The 20,508-nt window shown below is 43.0% G+C and overlaps 1 protein-coding gene across 1 annotated transcript; it reads right to left on the reverse strand.

Annotated features, from left to right (window-relative positions):
• Positions 1-14,936: 14,936 nt before the first annotated feature.
• LOC127338626 (BTB/POZ and MATH domain-containing protein 1-like) lies at positions 14,937-15,998 on the reverse strand. Its single transcript, XM_051364669.1, has one exon. It carries the CDS (start codon positions 15,996-15,998, stop codon positions 14,937-14,939), a length of 1,062 nt encoding a protein of 353 aa, XP_051220629.1.
• Between the last annotated feature and the right edge of the window lie 4,510 nt (positions 15,999-20,508).

Below are 20,508 nucleotides of genomic sequence, written 5' to 3' on the forward strand. Positions count from 1 at the left end.
TGCTTATTTATATCTCTTTATGATTGCAATGTGTTTTGTATCACAATATATCTGTGTGCTACTCTAGTGATGTTATTAAAATAGTTTATTCCTCCTGCACGGTGTAATGGTGACAGTGTGTGCATCGTGTAGTACTTGGCGTAGGCTATGATTGTGATCTCTTGTAGATTATGAAGTTAACTATTGCTATGATAGTATTGATGTGATCTATTCCTCCTTTCGTAGTGTGAAGGTGACAGTGTGCATGCTATGTTAGTACTTGGTTTGGTTATGTTGATCTGTCATGCACTCTAAGGTTATTTAAACATGAACATTGAATATTGTGGCGCTTGTTAACTCCGGCATTGAGGGTTCGTGTAATCCTACACAGTTAGTGGTGTTCATCATCCAACAAGAGGGTGTAGAGTCTAGCATCTATCTATTTATTCTGTTATGTGATCAATGTTGAGAGTGTCCACTAGTGAAAGTATGATCCCTAGGCCTTGTTCCTAAATACTGCTATCGCTGCTTGTTTACTGTTTTACTGCATCTTTACTTCCTGCAATATTACTACCATCAACTGCACGCCAGCAAGCACTTTTCTGGCGCCGTTACTACTGCTCATATTCATTCATACCACTTGTATTTCACTATCTCATCGCCGAACTAGTGCACCTATTAGGTGTGTTGGGGACACAAGAGACTTCTTGCTTTGTGGTTGCAGGGTTGCATGAGAGGGATATCTTTGACCTCTTCCTCCCTGAGTTCGATAAACCTTGGGTGATCCACTTAAGGGAAACTTGCTGTTGTTCTACAAACCTCTGCTCTTGGAGGCCCAACACTGTCTACAAGAATAGAAGCTCCCGTAGACATCAAGCTATTTTCTGGCGCCGCTGCCGGGGAGGAAAGGTAAAAGGCATTCATACTCCGGTCCCAGGTACTAATTACTTTTCTGTTGCCGTTGTGTGTGCGCTCGAAGCTATTTCCTTTAGATCCTGCAATTGCATCTTTTTGTCTCTTGTTTACACTAGTTAGGCATAATGGACAACAATGAGCTTCTTATTCTATTTCCTGATTTAAGACATGGATGGTTTGATGCGAAAATTAAAAAACCTATGGAACATATTAGTATGAACGCTTTGAACACCATTGTTGCTAATGATATGGAAAATTCTAAGCTTGGGGAAGCTGGCTTTGATGAGCATGATATTTTTAGTCTCCCAAGCATTGAGGAGAAAATTTACTTTGATGATACTTTGCCTCCTATTTATGATGATTATAATGATATTGGTCTTTTAGTACCGCCTGTTATGGAGGATAAATTTGATTATGATTACAATATGCCTCCTATATTTGATGATGAGAATAATAATGATAGCTACTTTGAATTTGCTCCTACTACAACTAATAAAATTGATTATGCTTATGGGGAGAGTAATGATACTTTTATGCATGTGAATAAGAATGCTTTATGTGATACTTATATTGTTGAGTTTGTTCATGATGCCTCTGAAAATTATTATGAGAGAGGAAAATATGGTTGTAGAAATTTTCATGTTACTAAAACACCTCTCTATATGCTGAAATTTTTGAAGTTACAGTGGTTTTATCTTCCTATGCTTGTTACTTTGCTCTTCATGAACTTGTTTATTTACAAGATTCCTATGCATAGGAAGCATGTTAGACTTAAAAGTGTTTTGAATTTGCTTCTTGATGCTCTCTTTTGCTTCAACTCTTATTTCTTGCGAGTACATCATTAAAATTGCTGAGCCTATCTTAATGGCTATAAAGAAAGAACTTCTTGGGAGATAACCCATGTGTTTATTTTGTTACAGTACTTTTATTTTGTATTTGTGTCTTGGAAGTTATTACTACTGTAGCAACCTCTCCTTATCTTTATTTTATTGCATTGTTGTGCCAAGTAAAGTCTTTGATAGCAAGGTTCATACTAGATTTGGATTACTGCGCAGAAACAGATTTCTTTGCTGTCATGAATCTGGGCCTAATTCTCTGTAGGTAACTCAGAAAATTATTCCAATTTACGTGAGTGATCCTCAGATATGTACGCAACTTTCATTCAATTTGGGCATTTTCATCTGAGCAAGTCTGGTGCCACTTTAAAATTCGTCTTTACGGACTGTTCTGTTTTGACAGATTCTGCCTTTTATTTCGCATTGCCGTTTTTGCTATGTTGGATGGATTTCTTTGTTTCATTAATGTCCAGAAGCTTTGTGCAATGTCCAGAAGTGTTAAGAATGATTGTGTTATCTCTGAACATGTGAATTTTTGATTATGCACTAACCCTCTAATGAGTTTGTTTTAAGTTTGGTGTGGAGGAAGTTTTCAAGGGTCAAGAGAGGAAGATGATATACTATGATCAAGAAGAGTGAAAAGTCTAAGCTTGGGGATGCCCCCGTGGTTCATCCCTGCATATTTCAAGAAGACCCAAGCGTCTAAGCTTGGGGATGCCCAAGGCATCCCCTTCTTCATCGACAACTTATCAGGTTTCTTCTCTTGAAACTATATTTTTATTCGGTCACATCTTATGTACTTTACTTGGAGCGTCTGTTTGTTTTTGTTTATGTTTGAATAAGTTCATCCTTGTGTGGGAGAGAGACACGCTCCGCTGGTTCGTATGAACACATGTGTTCTTAGTTCTATCTTTAATGTTCATGGCGAAGGTTGAAACTGCTTCGTTCATTGTTATATGGTTGGAAACGGAAAATGTACATGTAGTAATTGGTAAAATGTCTTGGATAATGTGATACTTGGCAATTGTTGTGTTCATGTTTAAGCTCTTGCATCATATACTTTGCACCTATTAATGAAGAAATACATAGAGCTTGCTAAAATTTGGTTTGCATAATTGGTCTCTCTAAAGTCTAGATAATTTCTAGTATTGAGTTTGAACAACAAGGAAGACGGTGTAGAGTCTTATAATGCTTACAATATGTCTTTTATGTGAGTTTTGCTGCACCGGTTCATCCTTGTGTTTGTTTCAAATAAACCTTGCTAGCCTAAGCCTTGTATCGAGAGGGAATACTTCTCATGCATCCAAAATCCTTGAGCCAACCACTATGCCATTTGTGTCCACCATACCTACCTACTACATGGTATTTCTCCGCCATTCCAAAGTAAATTGCTTGAGTGCTACCTTTAAATAATTCAAAATTTATCACCTCTGATTTGTGTCAATGTTTTATAGCTCATGAGGAAGTATGTGGTGTTTATCTTTCATTCTTGTTGGGCAACTTTCACCAATGGACTAGTGGCTTCATCCGCTTATCCAATAATTTTGCAAAAAGAGCTGGCAATGGGATTCCCAGTCCCAAATTAATTAACCTAAATAGACACTCCTCCATGGTATGTGATTGTTGGACGGCACCCGAAGGATTCGGTTAGCCATGGCTTGAGAAAGCAAAGGTGGGGAGGAGTGTCATCATAATAAAACTAAAATAAAAGGCACTCCTTCATGGTATGAGATTGTTGGCAGGCACCCGAGGATTCGGTTAGCCATGGTTTGTGAAAGAAAGGTTGGAAGGAGTGCCACCCAAAAATAAAAATAATTCATGGGAGCCGCTCTTTGAAGGTTTGTCTGGCAAGGGGGTTAGAGTGCCCACTACCATTCGTTGACAACAACAAACACCTCTCAAAATTTTACTTTTATGCTCTCTTTATGTTTTTAAAACCAAAGCTCTAGCACAAATATAGCAATCAATGCTTCCCTCTGCGAAGGGCCTTTCTTTTACTTTTATGTTGAGTCAGTTCACCTATTTCTCTCCATCTCAAGAACCAAACACTTGCGTGAACTGTGCATTGATTCCTACATACTTGCATATTGCATTTGTTATATTACTCTATGTTGACAATTATCCATGAGATATACATGTTATAAGTTGAAAGCAACCGCTGAAACTTAATCTTCCTTTGTGTTGCTTCAATACCTTTACTTTGATTTATTGCTTTACGAGTTAACTCTTATGCAAGACTTATTGATGCTTGTCTTGAAGTACTATTCATGAAAAGTCTTTGCTTTATGATTCAGTTGTTTACTCATGTCATTACCATTGTTTTGATCGCTGCATTCATTACATATGCTTACAATAGTATGATCAAGGTTATGATGGCATGTCACTCCAGAAATTATCTTTGTTATCGTTTACCTGCTCGGGACGAGCAGGAACTAAGCTTGGGGATGCTTGATACGTCTCAAACGTATCTATAATTTCTTATGTTCCATGCTACTTTATTGATGATACCTACATGTTTTATACACATTATATGTCATTATTATGCGTTTTCCAGAACTAACCTATTGACGAGATGCCGAAGTGCCAGTTCCTGTTTTCTGCTGTTTTTGGTTTCAGAAATCCTAGTAAGGAAATATTCTCAGAATCGGACGAAATCAACGCCCAGCATCTTAGGATTGCATGAAGCTTCCAGAACACCCGAGAGTCGCCAGAGGGGGGCCACAGGCACACCAGACGACAGGCCGGCGCGGCCAAGGGGGGGCCCGCGCCCCCCTGTTGTGTCGTCGCCTCGTTGACCTTCTGACGCCGCCTCTTCGCCTATATAAAGGTCCCTGACCTAAAACACGAGACGGAAAAGCCACGGTACGAGAAACCTTCCAGAGCCGCCGCCATCGCGAAGCCAAGATCTGGGGGACAGGAGTCTCTGTTCCGGCACGCCGCCGGGACGGGGAAGTGCCCCCGGTAGGCTTCTCCATCGACACCACCGCCATCTTCACCAACGCTGCTGTCTCCCATGAGGAGGGAGTAGTTCTCCATCGAGGTTCGGGGCTGTACCGGTAGCTATGTGGTTCATCTCTCTCCTATGTACTTCAATACAATAATCTCATGAGCTGCCTTACATGATTGAGATTCATATGATGATGCTTGTAATCTAGATGTCATTATGCTAGTCAAGTGGGTTTTACTTATGTGATCTCCGGAGACTCCTTGTCCCACGTGTGTAAAGGTGACAGTGTGTGCACCGTGTGGGTCTCTTAGGCTATATTTCACAGAATACTTATTCACTGTTATGAATGGCATAGTGAAGTGCTTATTTATATCTCTTTATGATTGCAATGTGTTTTGTATCACAATATATCTGTGTGCTACTCTAGTGATGTTATTAAAGTAGTTTATTCCTCCTGCACGGTATAATGGTGACAGTGTGTGCATCGTGTAGTACTTGGCGTAGGCTATTGATACGTCTCCGACGTATCGATAATTTCTTATGTTCCATGCCACATTATTGATGATATCTACATGTTTTATGCACACTTTATGTCATAATTATGCATTTTCTGGAACTAACCTATTGACGAGATGCCGAAGTGCCAGTTGCTGTTTTCTGCTGTTTTTGGTTTCAGAAATCCTAGTAACGAAATATTCTCGGAATCGGACGAAATCAACGCCCAGGTTCCTATTTTGCCCGGAAGCATCCAGAACACACGAGAGCCGCCAGAGAGGGGGCACTGGGCCCCCAGACCATAGGTCGGCGCGGCCCAGGCCCTGGCCGCGCCGCCCTATAGTGTCGTCGCCCCTTCGACCTTCTGACGCCGCCTCTTCGCCTATATAAAGCCCCTGGACCTAAAACCTCGATACGAAAAAGCCACGGTAAGAGAAACCTTCCAGAGCCGCCGCCATCGCGAAGCCAAGATCTGGGGGACAGGAGTCTCTGTTCCGGCACGCCGCCGGGACGGGGAAGTGCCCCCGGAAGGCTTCTCCATCGACACCACCGCCATCTTCACCAACGCTGCTGTCTCCCATGAGGAGGGAGTAGTTCTCCATCGAGGTTCGGGGCTGTACCGGTAGCTATGTGGTTCATCTCTCTCCTATGTACTTCAATACAATAATCTCATGAGCTGCCTTACATGATTGAGATTCATATGATGATGCTTGTAATCTAGATGTCGTTATGCTAGTCAAGTGAATTTTACTTATGTGATCTCCGGAGACTCCTTGTCCCACGTGTGTAAAGGTGACAGTGTGTGCACCGTGTGGGTCTCTTAGGCTATATTTCACAGAATACTTATTCACTGTTATGGATGGCATAGTGAAGTGTTTATTTATATCTCTTTATGATTGCAATGTGTTTTGTATCACAATTTATCTATGTGCTACTCTAGTGATGTTATTAAAGTAGTTTTATTCCTCCTGCACGGTGTAATGGTGACAGTGTGTGCATCCGTGTTAGTACTTGGCGTAGGCTATGATTATGATCTCTTGTAGATTATGAAGTTAACTATTGCTATGATAGTATTGATATTATCTATGCCTCCTTTCTTAGCATGAAGGTGACAGTGTGCATGCTATGTTAGTACTTGGTTTAGTCGTATTGATCTATCTTACACTCTAAGGTTATTTAAATATGAACATTGAATTGTGGAGCTTGTTAACTCCGGCATTGAGGGTTCGTGTAATCCTACGCAATGTGTTCATCATCCAACAAAAGTGTAGAGTATGCATTTATCTATTCTGTTATGTGATCAATGTTGAGAGTGTCCACTAGTGAAAGTCTAATCCCTAGGCCTTGTTCCTAAATACTGCTATCGCTACTTGTTTACTGTTTTACTGCGTTACTACTGCTGCGTTACTACTGCTTGTTTACTGTCCTGGGCAAAGCACTTTTCTGGTGCCGTTGCTACTGCTTATTCATACCACCTGTATTTCACTATCTCTTCGCCGAACTAGTGCACCTATTAGGTGTGTTGGGGACACAAGAGACTTCTTGCTTTGTGGTTGCAGGGTTGCATGAGAGGGATATCTTTGACCTCTTCCTCCCTGAGTTCGATAAACCTTGGGTGATCCACTTAAGGGAAAACTTGCTGCTGTTCTACAAACCTCTGCTCTTGGAGGCCCAACACTGTCTACAGGAAAAGGAGGGGGCGTAGACATCAAGCTATTTTCTGGCGCCGTTGCCGGGGAGGAAAGGTAAAAGGTACTCACACTCCAGATCTCGGCTACTAAGCTATTTTCCGGCGCCATTGTAAGTACTCGAAGCTATTTCCTTTAGATCCTGCAATTGCATCTTTTTGTTTCTTGTTTACACTAGTTAGGCATAATGGAAAACAACAAAAATATGAGAGAGCTTTATGAACTTTATCTTGAATTAGGACATGATGTGTTTGAAGAGAGAATTAAAAAACCCATGGAACTTTATATGCATGCTAATGGGAATGTTATTAATATGAATGCTTTGAACACTATTGTTGCTAATGCTATGGAAAATTCTAAGCTTGGGGAAGCTGGCTTTTATGAGCATGATCTTTTTAGTCCCGCAAGCATTGAGGAGGAAATTTACTTTGATGATACTTTGCCTCCTATTTATGATGATTATAATGATAGTAGTCTTATGGTGCCACCTGTTATGGAGGATAAATTTGATTATGATTACAATATGCCTCCCATATTTGATAGTGAGAATAATAATGATAGCTACTTTGTTGAATTTGCTCCCACTATTACTAATAAAATTGATTATGCTTATGTGGAGAGTAATAATTTTATGCATGAGACTCATGATGAGAATGCTTTATGTGATAGTTATATTGTTGAGTTTGCTCATGATGCTACTGAAAGTTATTATGAGAGAGGAAAATATGGTTGTCCAAATTTTCATGTTACTAAAACACCTCTCTATGTGCTGAAATTTTTGAAGCTACACTTGTTTTATCTTCCTATGCTTGTCACTTTGCTCTTCATGAACTTGTTTATTTACAAGATTCCTTTGCATAGGAAGCATGTTAGACTTAAATGTGTTTTCAATTTGCTTCTTGATGCTCTCTTTTGCTTCAAATACTATTTCTTGCGCGAGCATCATTAAAACTGCTGAGCCCAACTTAATGGCTATAAAGAAAGAACTTCTTGGGAGATAACCCATGTGTTATTTTGCTACAGTACTTTGTTTTATATTTGTGTCTTGGAAGTTGTTTACTACTGTAGCAACCTCTCCTTATCTTAGTTTTGTGTTTTTTTGTGCCAAGTGAAGCCTCTAATCGAAGGTTGATACTAGATTTGGATTTCTGCGCAGAAACAGATTTCTATCTGTCACGAATCTGGGCTGTTTTATCTGTAGGTAACTCAGAAAAATATGCCAATTTACGTGCGTGTTCCGCAGATATGTACGCAACTTTCATTAGTTATGAGTTTTCTGATCTGAGCAACGGAAGTATTTATTAAAAATTTGTCTTTACGGACTGTTCTGTTTTGACAGATTCTGCCTTTTATTTCGCATTGCTTCTTTCGCTGTGTTGGGTGGATTTCTTTGTTCCATTACCATCCAGTAGCTTTGAGCAATGTCCAGAAGTGTTAAGAATGATTGTGTCACCTCTGAACATGTGAGTTTTTGATTATGTACTAACCCCTCTAATGAAGTTTATGAGAAGTTTGGTGTGAAGGAAGTTTTCAAGGGTCAAGAGAGGAGGATGATATACTATGATCAAGAAGAGTGAAAGCTCTAAGCTTGGGGATGCCCCGGTGGTTCACCCCTGCATATATCAAGAAGACTCAAGCGTCTAAGCTTGGGGATGCCCAAGGCATCCCCTTCTTCATCGACAAATTATCAGGTTCCTTCTCTTGAAACTATATTTTTATTCGGTCACATCTTATGTGCTTTACTTGGAGCGTCTGTATGCTTTTATTTTTGTTTGTGTTTGAATAAATTGGATTACATCATGCTTGTGTGGGAGAGAGACACGCTCCGCTGTTGCATATGAACACATGTGTTCTTAGCTTTTAATTTTCATGGCGAAGGTTGAAACTGCTTCGTTAAATTGTTATATGGTTGGAAACAGAAAATGCTACATGTAGTAATTGGTAAAATGTCTTGGATAATGTGATACTTGGCAATTGTTGTGCTCATGTTTAAGCTCTTGCATCATATACTTTGCACCTATTAATGAAGAAATACATAGAGCTTGCTAAAATTTGGTTTGCATAATTGGTCTCTCTAAGGTCTAGATAATTTCTAGTATTGAGTTTGAACAACAAGGAAGATGGTGTAAAGTCTTATAATGTTTACAATATGTCTTTTATGTGAGTTTTGCTGCACCGGTTCATCCTTGTGTTTGTTTCAAATATCTTTGCTAGTCTAAACCTTGTATCGAGAGGGAATACTTCTCATGCATCCAAAATCCTTGAGCCAACCACTATGCCATTTCTGTCCACCATACCTACCTACTACATGGTATTTCTCCGCCATTCCAAAGTAAATTGCTTGAGTGCTACCTTTAAAATTCCATCATTCACCTTTGCAATATATAGCTCATGGGACAAATAGCTTAAAAACTATTGTGGTATTGAATATGTACTTATGCACTTTATCTCTTATTAAGTTGCTTGTTGTGCGATAACCATGTTCACTGGGGACGCCATCAACTATTCTTTGTTGAATATCATGTGAGTTGTTATGCATGTTCGTCTTGTCTGAAGTAAGAGAGATCTACCACCTTATGGTTAAGCATGCATATTGTTAGAGAAGAACATTGGGCCGCTAACTAAAGCCATGATTCATGGTGGAAGTTTCAGTTTTGGACATATATCCTCAATCTCATATGAGAATAATAATTGTTGCCACATGCTTATGCATTAAAGAGGAGTCCATTATCTGTTGTCTATGTTGTCCCGGTATAGATGTCTAAGTTGAGAATAATCAATAGCGAGAAATCCGATGCGAGCTTTCTCCTTAGACCTTTGTACAGGAGGCATGGAGGTACCCCATTGTGACACTTGGTTAAAACATGTGTATTGCGATGATCCGGTAGTCCAAGCTAATTAGGACAAGGTGCGGGCACTATTAGTACACTATGCATGAGGCTTGCAACTTGTAAGATATAATTTACATGATACATATGCTTTATTACTACCGTTGACAAAATTGTTTCTTGTTTTCAAAATCAAAGCTCTAGCACAAATATAGCAATCGATGCTTTCCTCTTTGAAGGACCTTTCTTTTACTTTTATTGTTGAGTCAGTTCACCTATCTCTCTCCACCTCAAGAAGCAAACACTTGTGTGAACTGTGCATTGATTCCTACATACTTGCATATTGCACTTATTATATTACTCTATGTTGACAATATCCATGAGATATACATGTTACAAGTTGAAAGCAACCGCTGAAACTTAATCTTCCTTTGTGTTGCTTCAATGCCTTTACTTTGATTTATTGCTTTATGAGTTAACTCTTATGCAAGACTTATTGATGCTTGTCTTGAAGTACTATTCATGAAAAGTCTTTGCTTTATGATTCAGTTGTTTATTCATGTCATTACCATTGTCTTGGATTGCTGCATTCATTACATATGTTTACAATATGATCAAGTTTATGATGGCATGTCACTCCAGAAATTATCTTTGTTATCGTTTACCTGCTCGGGACGAGCAGAAACTAAGCTTGGGGATGCTGATACGTCTCCGACGTATCGATAATTTCTTATGTTCCATGCCACATTATTGATGATATCTACATGTTTTATGCACACTTTATGTCATAATTATGCATTTTCTGGAACTAACCTATTGACGAGATGCCGAAGTGCCGATTCTGTTTTCTGCTGTTTTTGGTTTCAGAAATCCTAGTAACGAAATATTCTCGGAATCGGACGAAATCAACGCCCAGGTTCCTATTTTGCCCGGAAGCATCCAGAACACACGAGAGCCGCCAGAGAGGGGGCACTGGGCCCCCAGACCATAGGTCGGCGCGGCCCAGGCCCTGGCCGCGCCGCCCTATAGTGTCGTCGCCCCTTCGACCTTCTGACGCCGCCTCTTCGCCTATATAAAGCCCCTGGACCTAAAACCTCGATACGAAAAAGCCACGGTACGAGAAACCTTCCAGAGCCACCGCCATCGCGAAGCCAAGATCTGGGGGACAGGAGTCTCTGTTCCGGCACGCCGCCGGGACGGGGAAGTGCCCCCGGAAGGCTTCTCCATCGACACCACCGCCATCTTCATCAACGCTGCTGTCTCCCATGAGGAGGGAGTAGTTCTCCATCGAGGCTCGGGGCTGTACCGGTAGCTATGTGGTTCATCTCTCTCCTATGTACTTCAATACAATAATCTCATGAGCTGCCTTACATGATTGAGATTCATATGATGATGCTTGTAATCTAGATGTCGTTATGCTAGTCAAGTGAATTTTACTTATGTGATCTCCGGAGACTCCTTGTCCCACGTGTGTAAAGGTGACAGTGTGTGCACCGTGTGGGTCTCTTAGGCTATATTTCGATGAATACTTATTCACTGTTATGGATGGCATAGTGAAGTGCTTATTTATATCTCTTTATGATTGCAATGTGTTTTGTATCACAATTTATCTATGTGCTACTCTAGTGATGTTATTAAAGTAGTTTTATTCCTCCTGCACGGTGTAATGGTGACAGTGTGTGCATCCGTGTTAGTACTTGGCGTAGGCTATGATTATGATCTCTTGTAGATTATGAAGTTAACTATTGCTATGATAGTATTGATATTATCTATGCCTCCTTTCTTAGCATGAAGGTGACAGTGTGCATGCTATGTTAGTACTTGGTTTAGTCGTATTGATCTATCTTAAACTCTAAGGTTATTTAAATATGAACATTGAATTGTGGAGCTTGTTAACTCCGGCATTGAGGGTTCGTGTAATCCTACGCAATGTGTTCATCATCCAACAAGAGTGTAGAGTATGCATTTATCTATTCTGTTATGTGATCAATGTTGAGAGTGTCCACTAGTGAAAGTCTAATCCCTAGGCCTTGTTCCTAAATACTGCTATCGCTACTTGTTTACTGTTTTACTGCGTTACTACTGCTGCGTTACTACTGCTTGTTTACTGTCCTGGGCAAAGCACTTTTCTGGTGCCGTTGCTACTGCTTATTCATACCACCTGTATTTCACTATCTCTTCGCCGAACTAGTGCACCTATTAGGTGTGTTGGGGACACAAGAGACTTCTTGCTTTGTGGTTGCAGGGTTGCATGAGAGGGATATCTTCGACCTCTTCCTCCCTGAGTTCGATAAACCTTGGGTGATCCACTTAAGGGAAAACTTGCTGCTGTTCTACAAACCTCTGCTCTTGGAGGCCCAACACTGTCTACAGGAAAAGGAGGGGGCGTAGACATCAGCTATGATTGTGATCTCTTGTAGATTATGAAGTTAACTATTGCTATGATAGTATTGATGTGATCTATTCCTCCTTTCGTAGTGTGAAGGTGACAGTGTGCATGCTATGTTAGTACTTGGTTTGGTTATGTTGATCTGTCATGCACTCTAAGGTTATTTAAACATGAACATTGAATATTGTGGAGCTTGTTAACTCCGACATTGAGGGTTCGTGTAATCCTACACAGTTAGTGGTGTTCATCATCCAACAAGAGGGTGTAGAGTCTAGCATCTATCTATTTATTCTGTTATGTGATCAATGTTGAGAGTGTCCACTAGTGAAAGTATGATCCCTAGGCCTTGTTCCTAAATACTGCTATCGCTGCTTGTTTACTGTTTTACTGCATCTTTACTTCCTGCAATATTACTACCATCAACTGCACGCCAGCAAGCACTTTTTCAAGGCGCCGTTACTACTGCTCATATTCATTCATACCACTTGTATTTCACTATCTCTTCGCCGAACTAGTGCACCTATTAGGTGTGTTGGGGACACAAGAGACTTCTTGCTTTGTGGTTGCAGGGTTGCATGAGAGGGATATCTTTGACCTCTTCCTCCCTGAGTTCGATAAACCTTGGGTGATCCACTTAAGGGAAACTTGCTGCTGTTCTACAAACCTCTGCTCTTGGAGGCCCAACACTGTCTACAAGAATAGAAGCTCCCGTAGACATCAATGACTGCAAGAATCATGCCAGGACACATGTTGGTCCCTATGAGTGTGAGGGCCCTCTCTCGGAGGTTGATCATGAGTTTCCTGCAGATTTTGCTGATTTCCTCGCCATGCACGCAGAGATCCGTGGCAGCAATGTTCATGATCAACTTCAAGCTGATATCGTTGAGCATTTGTGGAGGATCAAAGGAAATGCCGCGGCACCTTGACCTAGCCCTATTTATTATATTTGTTTAGTTGTTTTATTGTTTGTTGTATTTTAATTTGAAAATAATCTCCGCAAACATATTTATTCCTATGCGGTTGTGTGTTAAAAAAGCTTTAAAAAAATGTTTGGGAGCGGCGTTTGGGGGACGCGGCTGGGGCTTGCCCTCGCTCTCCGAGTCCGACGGCAAGGTGTAGTCGCTCATGGCGCCTGGCTAGCCGACGTGAATTATAGCAGGCGCAGGGGATATATTCTGCGGGGATTAATGGTGGCGCGTATAACAAAGCGGCCTGCGGTTGCTCTTCCGCGGCGGTTCGGCGCTCCATTCCGGCGGTTGGCGGGTTGATCGGCGCGGTTGCCACTCCGGCGGTTGACATCGGCGCACTTGTTGTGCTTTAATTCGAGGCCGATCGAGCCAGGGTCGCTGCCAGGCGGACCCGTGGAGGAAGCGAGGGGACGCTAGGCGCGACCGCGCAGCGTCCGTGGAGACGCAAACATGTCGAATATTTGCGCCGCGTTTGCGTCGCTGCGGACGCCCCGTACACGATGTGTTGCCCCGCTGGAGGAGGGTGCAGACGTATTTCCGATCCGCGCGAACGCAAACGGTCGTACAACGTCCGTTTGCGTCGCCCCGTTGGAGATCCCTTAAAGAAAGGCGTTGTTTCTCCCCGTGGAGGGAACTAAGATGTAGATGATTATTGAAGGCAATAATATTTTTTTCAATTATCACTTTTTTTCAAACACAGTACACACGTAGACGCTCTCATACATGTGCATACACTCATCCCTATGAACACACCCTACCCCTATGAGAGCATCCCTAGCAGTCCGTAAAAACGCAAACTAAAAACCCGGAGTTCAGTTCACCAGTTCACCGAACTCGTGTTTACGGTCGCGTAAACGAAAACTATAAAACAACATATTCCCTAAATATACCAAAAAGGTCCACCTGTCAGGCTTTTTTCTTTTTTCCCCATATTTGTTTTTTTCCTATCTTCTTCTTCCATGTCTTCTTCTTCCCTGGAGGTCTCCCCGGCCGGCCAAGGCAGCAGCACCACGTCGGGCCCGCCCGCCCCCGCCGCGCCGCGCCTGGCCGTGCGCCCCACCCAGCGTTCGGCCCCACGCGCGACCACCGCACCCCGCCCCACGCCCGACCGCCGCACCCGCCGCCGCCCAGCTCCGCTGGCCCCACCAGCGTCGCCCTGCTCCGCCCAGCCACGTCCGTGGCCTGCCCCGCCCTTCCCGGCGCCGCCCCGGCCTGCCCCGCCCGCGCCGGCCTGCCCCTGCCCCGCCCCGGCTAGCCCCGCCTCGGCTAGCCCTGGCCCTGCTCCGCCCCGCCCCGCGCCGCCCCACACGGTCGCGAGCTCGCCGGAATTTGGTTGGATTCCGGCGACTGTACCGGCGGTAGCAGTTAGCTTGAGCTGAAATTTCAGCGCGCCACGAGTAGGGGTTCATGTTCAGTTCGCTCTTTCAGCCCCTACAAATACAGGCCGAGTTGGGTTTTCAGTCTCGGGCTGAAAACTTTTTTTTCGGTTTTGGCTCGTTTACGGTGACTAATCTGCGCCATTTTCTGAACTGAACCTGTAAATTGGCAGTTATTTTTCGGTTTTGCCAGTTTACGGGCTCTGCTAGAGATGCTCTGATCACCCCCAAAAACATCACCTTTTCTTCCTGCTTTGTTCTGTGATTTTTTCTATGCGATCACGACCCGCCTGAGGGTTCTAGCATGCTGATAACTCCTTGCTTTGCTAATACTGTTGTAAACAAGGGAGAAAAACGACAATGATTTGGATAGTATTCTTCAGGGCATATATAACGTAAGCGCTACTGCGCTAGGGAATAAAATTTTGGTAGTTATGACCGATTTACATCGTACACCAGGAAAGCTGGTAGCGTCGACACAAAGTATCATACGATCATTACCACACATACAAGTACTAAATTTCCATGATAATGTCCTTGGCCGCTTTGAGCTCGGCCGGCAGGAGTCTAGCCACTAGCTCCTTAAGAACAGACGGGCAACTGCTTTTCAGATGCTTGTAGCCTTCACTTGCCTTCATCCCCTCCAAATTGGAAGGAGAAGCGAGAAACTGCAAACATGCCTCCTTGAGTGCATGGCAGCCATGCTGCTCAGCCAAAGCCAAGCTGGTCGCCACCATGTTGGTGTCAATGTGACTGCATAGCTTGCGCTCACAAATCTGCTTCAGCCTCTCAATGTTGTACCTGTCCGCGGCAACAAGCAGGTGGCCAGCCATTACCACGTCTCCAGGTGCTTCGCCATCAAGCAGTGAATCGGTGTATATGAAACTGAGCAAGGACTTGAACACATCAGCTTCCATATCACCAATTTCGATCGTGTCGACCGTGTTCTCCTTCATGGCACCGAAGAGCTCCGCCTTGAAAACAGACGACCTCGCAGCGAGCACGGACCTATGAGCCGAGAAACTCTCCCCTCCGACCTGGAAGGTCACGTCCGTTCCATCCTTGCTTTTAAGGAGGTCGCCGAGATGCTGATGCAGGTCGCTCGGAGGAACCCTTGCCACCCTGCTTCCGATCGCCTTCATGACGGCCACATCGAATCCGATGCTCAAGGAATCGTCTCTCAGATGCGCAGATCGCTCCAGATCGGCCTTCCTCACGCAGCTAGAGTAGCCCCAGCCTAAACCTTTCGGTTTGAAGCTGCGCGTGCAATGGGTACGGCTGAGCGAGGCCACCGCTTCTCCGTCCTTGTCTAGCACGCTGAAACTGAACTCCGCCGTCACCTCTCTGGCATCATCAGAAGAATCAAGAAGCAGGTAGAGGGATATAAAGTCCGGATCCGTGTCGCCGTTTAGATAGCATTGCACAGCCCAGCTATGGCCTCCGACGCTGAAACACGCCGATCTGGTATGTTTGCCCGAGCTGAAGAGCTGCTTGGCTCTCGAGTATCCCTCTATCTTCATCACATGGAACCTCTTCTCGCCTACAGCGGCGACCGGAATACGGGTGTACTCAGCCATGCTCGAGGTGGGATAGGTATACTCGTAGCTATGTGAGATGAACAACGGCAAGGTGAAAAATCGATACGGGCCGCAATGAATCCTATGCGCTACGGGTTGATCTTCATCTATATATAGAAGCTGGTACAACCGTACAAGTAGAAGGGCACGTACAGATTACAATCTTAACAGGACTGCTAAAAACCCGGTTTGATCGCTAAAAGTCCGCGTACGACGTGCAGTTGCCGTGCTCAGACTCCAACTCTCCCGGCCGTCGCCCGCACCCTTTCCGAAATTGTCCCTGTCCTTCGCCTTCCTGCCTCAAGGGATCGTATTATTCTGCACCTAGCTCCCCTCTAATATATCTCAGCCTATTTTGTGCATTGCCGGCGTGTCATATTAACAGCTAGCGCCGGGAGGAATCATCATAGCCGGAGGGATTGCAGCTGCATCGCTTCAGTTATCGAGGAAGGCGCCGTTATCTTCATGTTGCTCCTTGCAACGACTGCCGAAACGCGTTACCCTCGCCAGCGAGCGAGAAAAAGAATTCTCCGGCGAGTCTTGGCGTCGCCGCAAACCTCCTCTGGGACGACTGCTGGTTTGCCACTGATGGGATAACCTGGCTTGGCGACTGAGACATGATCATACGAAAGAAAGAAGGACACACTGTGGCCGGATCGCCAAGCGTAACATGGCGAGTCCAAGCTATTGTACTGCGCTGTCTCCCTCTTTATAGAGTTAGCTAGGACTTAACAAGTGAGCTGCACTTGCCTGCTGGTGGCATATTTTTGTCTCGTCACAAAATTTACAATCAGTTGTATAGCTCTCCTTGTCCCGTATTCAGGTTCAGAACCAAGTACCAAGAATGTGTGGCCTGGTTCCGAGCATGCAGGAAAAAAATGTTCATGCTCTGCTCTACAAGAACAATATCTTTTGGTTAAGAGTTCATCTATCTGCGGCAGATTTAATTTTCTGCTTGGAGATTTCATGGGTGTCCAATCTAAAGAATATGACCCCAAATTGTTTGACGTCCCCACAGAGAAGTAGAATTGATCAAGAAATTTATAATGTCTTGTAAAGACATTAACCCAACTGAATGTGTTAATTGACCTTTACATATATATTATTATTTTGGTGGTACATGCCTACAAAGTGTTTAAAAATGTTAATAAAGAATATTGCACCTCGGTCATCGATCTAAAAATGACGTGGGGTAAATACGACAATGCCCATAGTTTATAGACTAGTGATACGTCCCAAACGTATCTATAATTTCTTATGTTCCATGCTACTTTTATGATGATACTCACATGTTTTATACACACTTTATGTCATTATTATGCATTTTCCGGCACTAACCTATTGACGAGATGCCGAAGAGCCAGTTGCTGTTTTCTGCTGTTTTTGGTTTCAGAAATCCTACAAAGGAAATATTCTCGGAATTGGACGAAATCAACGTCCAGGGTCCTATTTTTCCACGAAGCTTCCAGAAGACCGAAGAGGATAAGAAGTGGGGCCACGAGGCGACGCCACACTAGGGCGGCGCGGCCCAAGCCCTGGCCGCGCCGGCCTGTTGTGTGGGGCCCTCGTGTGGCCCCCTGACCTGCCCTTCCGCCTACTTAAAGTTTTCGTCGCGAAACCCCCAGTACCGAGAGCCACGATACGGAAAACCTTCCACAGACGCCACCGCCGCCAATCCCATCTCGGGGGATTCAGGAGATCGCCTCCGGCACCCTGCCGGAGAGGGGAATCATCTCCCGGAGGTCTCTTCATCGCCATGATCGCCTCCGGATCGATGTGTGAGTAGTCCACCCCTGGACTATGGGTCCATAGCAGTAGCTAGATGGTTGTCTTCTCCTCATTGTGCTATCATGTTAGATCTTGTGAGCTGCCTATCATGATCAAGATCATCTATTTGTAATGCTACATGTTGTGTTTGTTGGGATCCGATGAATATTGAATACTATGTCAAGTTGATTATCAATCTATCATATATGTTATTTATGTTCTTGCATGCTCTCCGTTGCTAGTAGAGGCTCTGACTAAGTTGATACTTGTGACTCCAAGAGGGAGTATTTATGCTCGATAGTGGGTTCATGCCTCCATTAAATGGGACAAAGGACAGAAAGTTCTAAGGTTGTGGATGTGTTGTTGCCACTAGGGATAAAACATCGATGCTTTGTCTAAGGATATTTGTGTTGATTACATTACGCACCATACTTAATGCAATTGTCTGTTGTTTACAACTTAATACCGGAAGGGGTTCGGATGATAACCTGAAAGTGGACTTTTTAGGCATAGATGCATGCTGGATAGCGGTCTATGTACTTTGTCGTAATGCCCTGATTGAATCTCATAGTACTCATCATGATATATGTATGTGCATTGTTATGCCTTCTTTATTTGTCAATTGCCCAACTGTAATTTGTTCACCCAACATCTGTTTATCTTATGGGAGAGACACCACTAGTGATCTGTGGACCCCGGTCCTATTCTTTACATCTGAAATACAATCTACTGCAATTGTTTTTTACTGTTCTTCGCAAACAATCATCATCATCCACACTATACATCTAATCCTTTGTTTACAGCAAGCCGGTGAGATTGACAACCTCATTGTTACGTTGGGGCAAAGTTCTGTGATTGTGTTGTGCAGGTTCCACGTTGGCGCCGGAATCCCTGGTGTTGCGCCGCACTACACTCCGCCGCCATCAACCTTCAACGTGCTTCTTGGCTCCTACTGGTTCGATAAACCTTGGTTTCTTTCTGAGGGAAAACTTGCTACTGTACGCATCACACCTTCCTCTTGGGGTTCACAACGGACGTGTGTTTCAAGCATTTTTTCTAGCGCCGTTGCCGGGGAGATCAAGACACGCTGCAAGGGGAGTCTCCACTTCCAATCTCTTTACTTTGTTTTTGTCTTACTTTATTTTATTTACTACTTTGTTTGCTGCACTAAAACAAAACACAAAAAAATTAGTTGCTAGTTTTACTTTATTTACTGTCTTGCTCTCTATATCGAAAAACACAAAAAAAAATAGTTACTTGCATTTACTTTGTTTCGTTATCATGTCTAGCTCTGTACCTGTTACTTCTTCACCTGAGCAATTAGTTTTTACTTTCAAACAAGGGGATGAGGAGAGTTTTAAAGATGCTTGGTCTAGAATTTTTGATTCTTATCGTAAAGCTGAACCTCAAATGACTCTAAGTTTGCTCCTTAGTAACTTTTATTTTGGGCTTATGATTCGCTATAGGTATGCCTTAGATGTTGTAGTGGGAGGAGATTTCCTTCATTGCAATGGGGATCAAGCTTTTAATGCCATAAAGAAATTGGTTGCATCACATAGTTCAGCTAATAACTTTGATTCACCTCTTATTAGCATTTATAATAGATTAAACACTCTTGAGACAAGTGCATCTTACTTGAAAGAAAATTATAGTTATGTTCGTAACCGTCTTGATCAAGTTTTAGTGAACTCCGAACCTTCAAAATGGGACCCTACTATTAAAGTTGTTATTGGTGGTGAAACTTTTCATGCCCGTTGTGATATTATGTCTGAATTTTGCCTTATGCCTAAGAGTATTTATGAATCTTTGATACTTTGGGGACTCGTTGAAGGGGGAGAAGGAATAACTCTTATTGATAACTCTGTTATAATTCCTAAGGGAATAGCCGAGCGTGTGCACACAACCATTCGTGGAAGAACGGTATCCACTGATTATCTTGTTATTGAATGTGTAGGAACAGGACAAATCACACTTGGAAGATCCCTGCTGAAACTATTGGGAGTAGTCATAAATGTGGGAGAAGGCACCCTAAAATTCACCTCTACACCAGGAGGTAGACATGTATTCCCTAAACCAAAGAGTAAGAAAAAGAATAAGAAGGGTATGCATAAAGCCCGAGGTAATGTTGATGCTTCATCTCTTGATAATACTTGATTCACACTTTCTGCGCCTAGCTGAAAGGCGTTAAAGAAAAGCGCTTATGGGAGACAACCCATCATTTTACTACAGCACTTTTGTTTTATATTTGAGTCTTGGAAGTTGTTACTACTGTAGCAACCTCTCCTTATATTTATTTTATTGCATTGTTGTGCCAAGTAAAGTCTTTGATAGTAAAGTCAATACTAGATTTGGATTACTGCGCAGAAACAGATTTCTTGCTGCCACGAATTTGGGTATGGTTCTCTGTAGGTAACTCAGAAAAATCTGCCAATTTACGTGCGTGATCCTCAGATGAGTACGCAACTTTCATTCAATTTGGGCATTTTCATCTGAGCAAGACTGGTGCCTCTTAAAAATTCGTCTTTACGGACTGTTCTGTTTTGACAGATTCTGCCTTTTGTTTCGCATTGCCTGTTTTGCTATGTTTGATGGATTTCTTTGTTCCATTAACTTTCAGTAGCTTTGTGCAATGTCCAGAAGTGTTAAGAATGATTATGTCACCTCTGAATATATGAATTATGCACTGACCCTCTAATGAGTTTGTTTTAAGTTTGGTGTGGAGGAAGTTTTCAAGGGTCAAGAG

Source organism: Lolium perenne, chromosome 3 (assembly GCF_019359855.2).
Source record: "Lolium perenne isolate Kyuss_39 chromosome 3, Kyuss_2.0, whole genome shotgun sequence".
NCBI classification, from domain to species: Eukaryota; Viridiplantae; Streptophyta; class Magnoliopsida; order Poales; family Poaceae; genus Lolium; species Lolium perenne.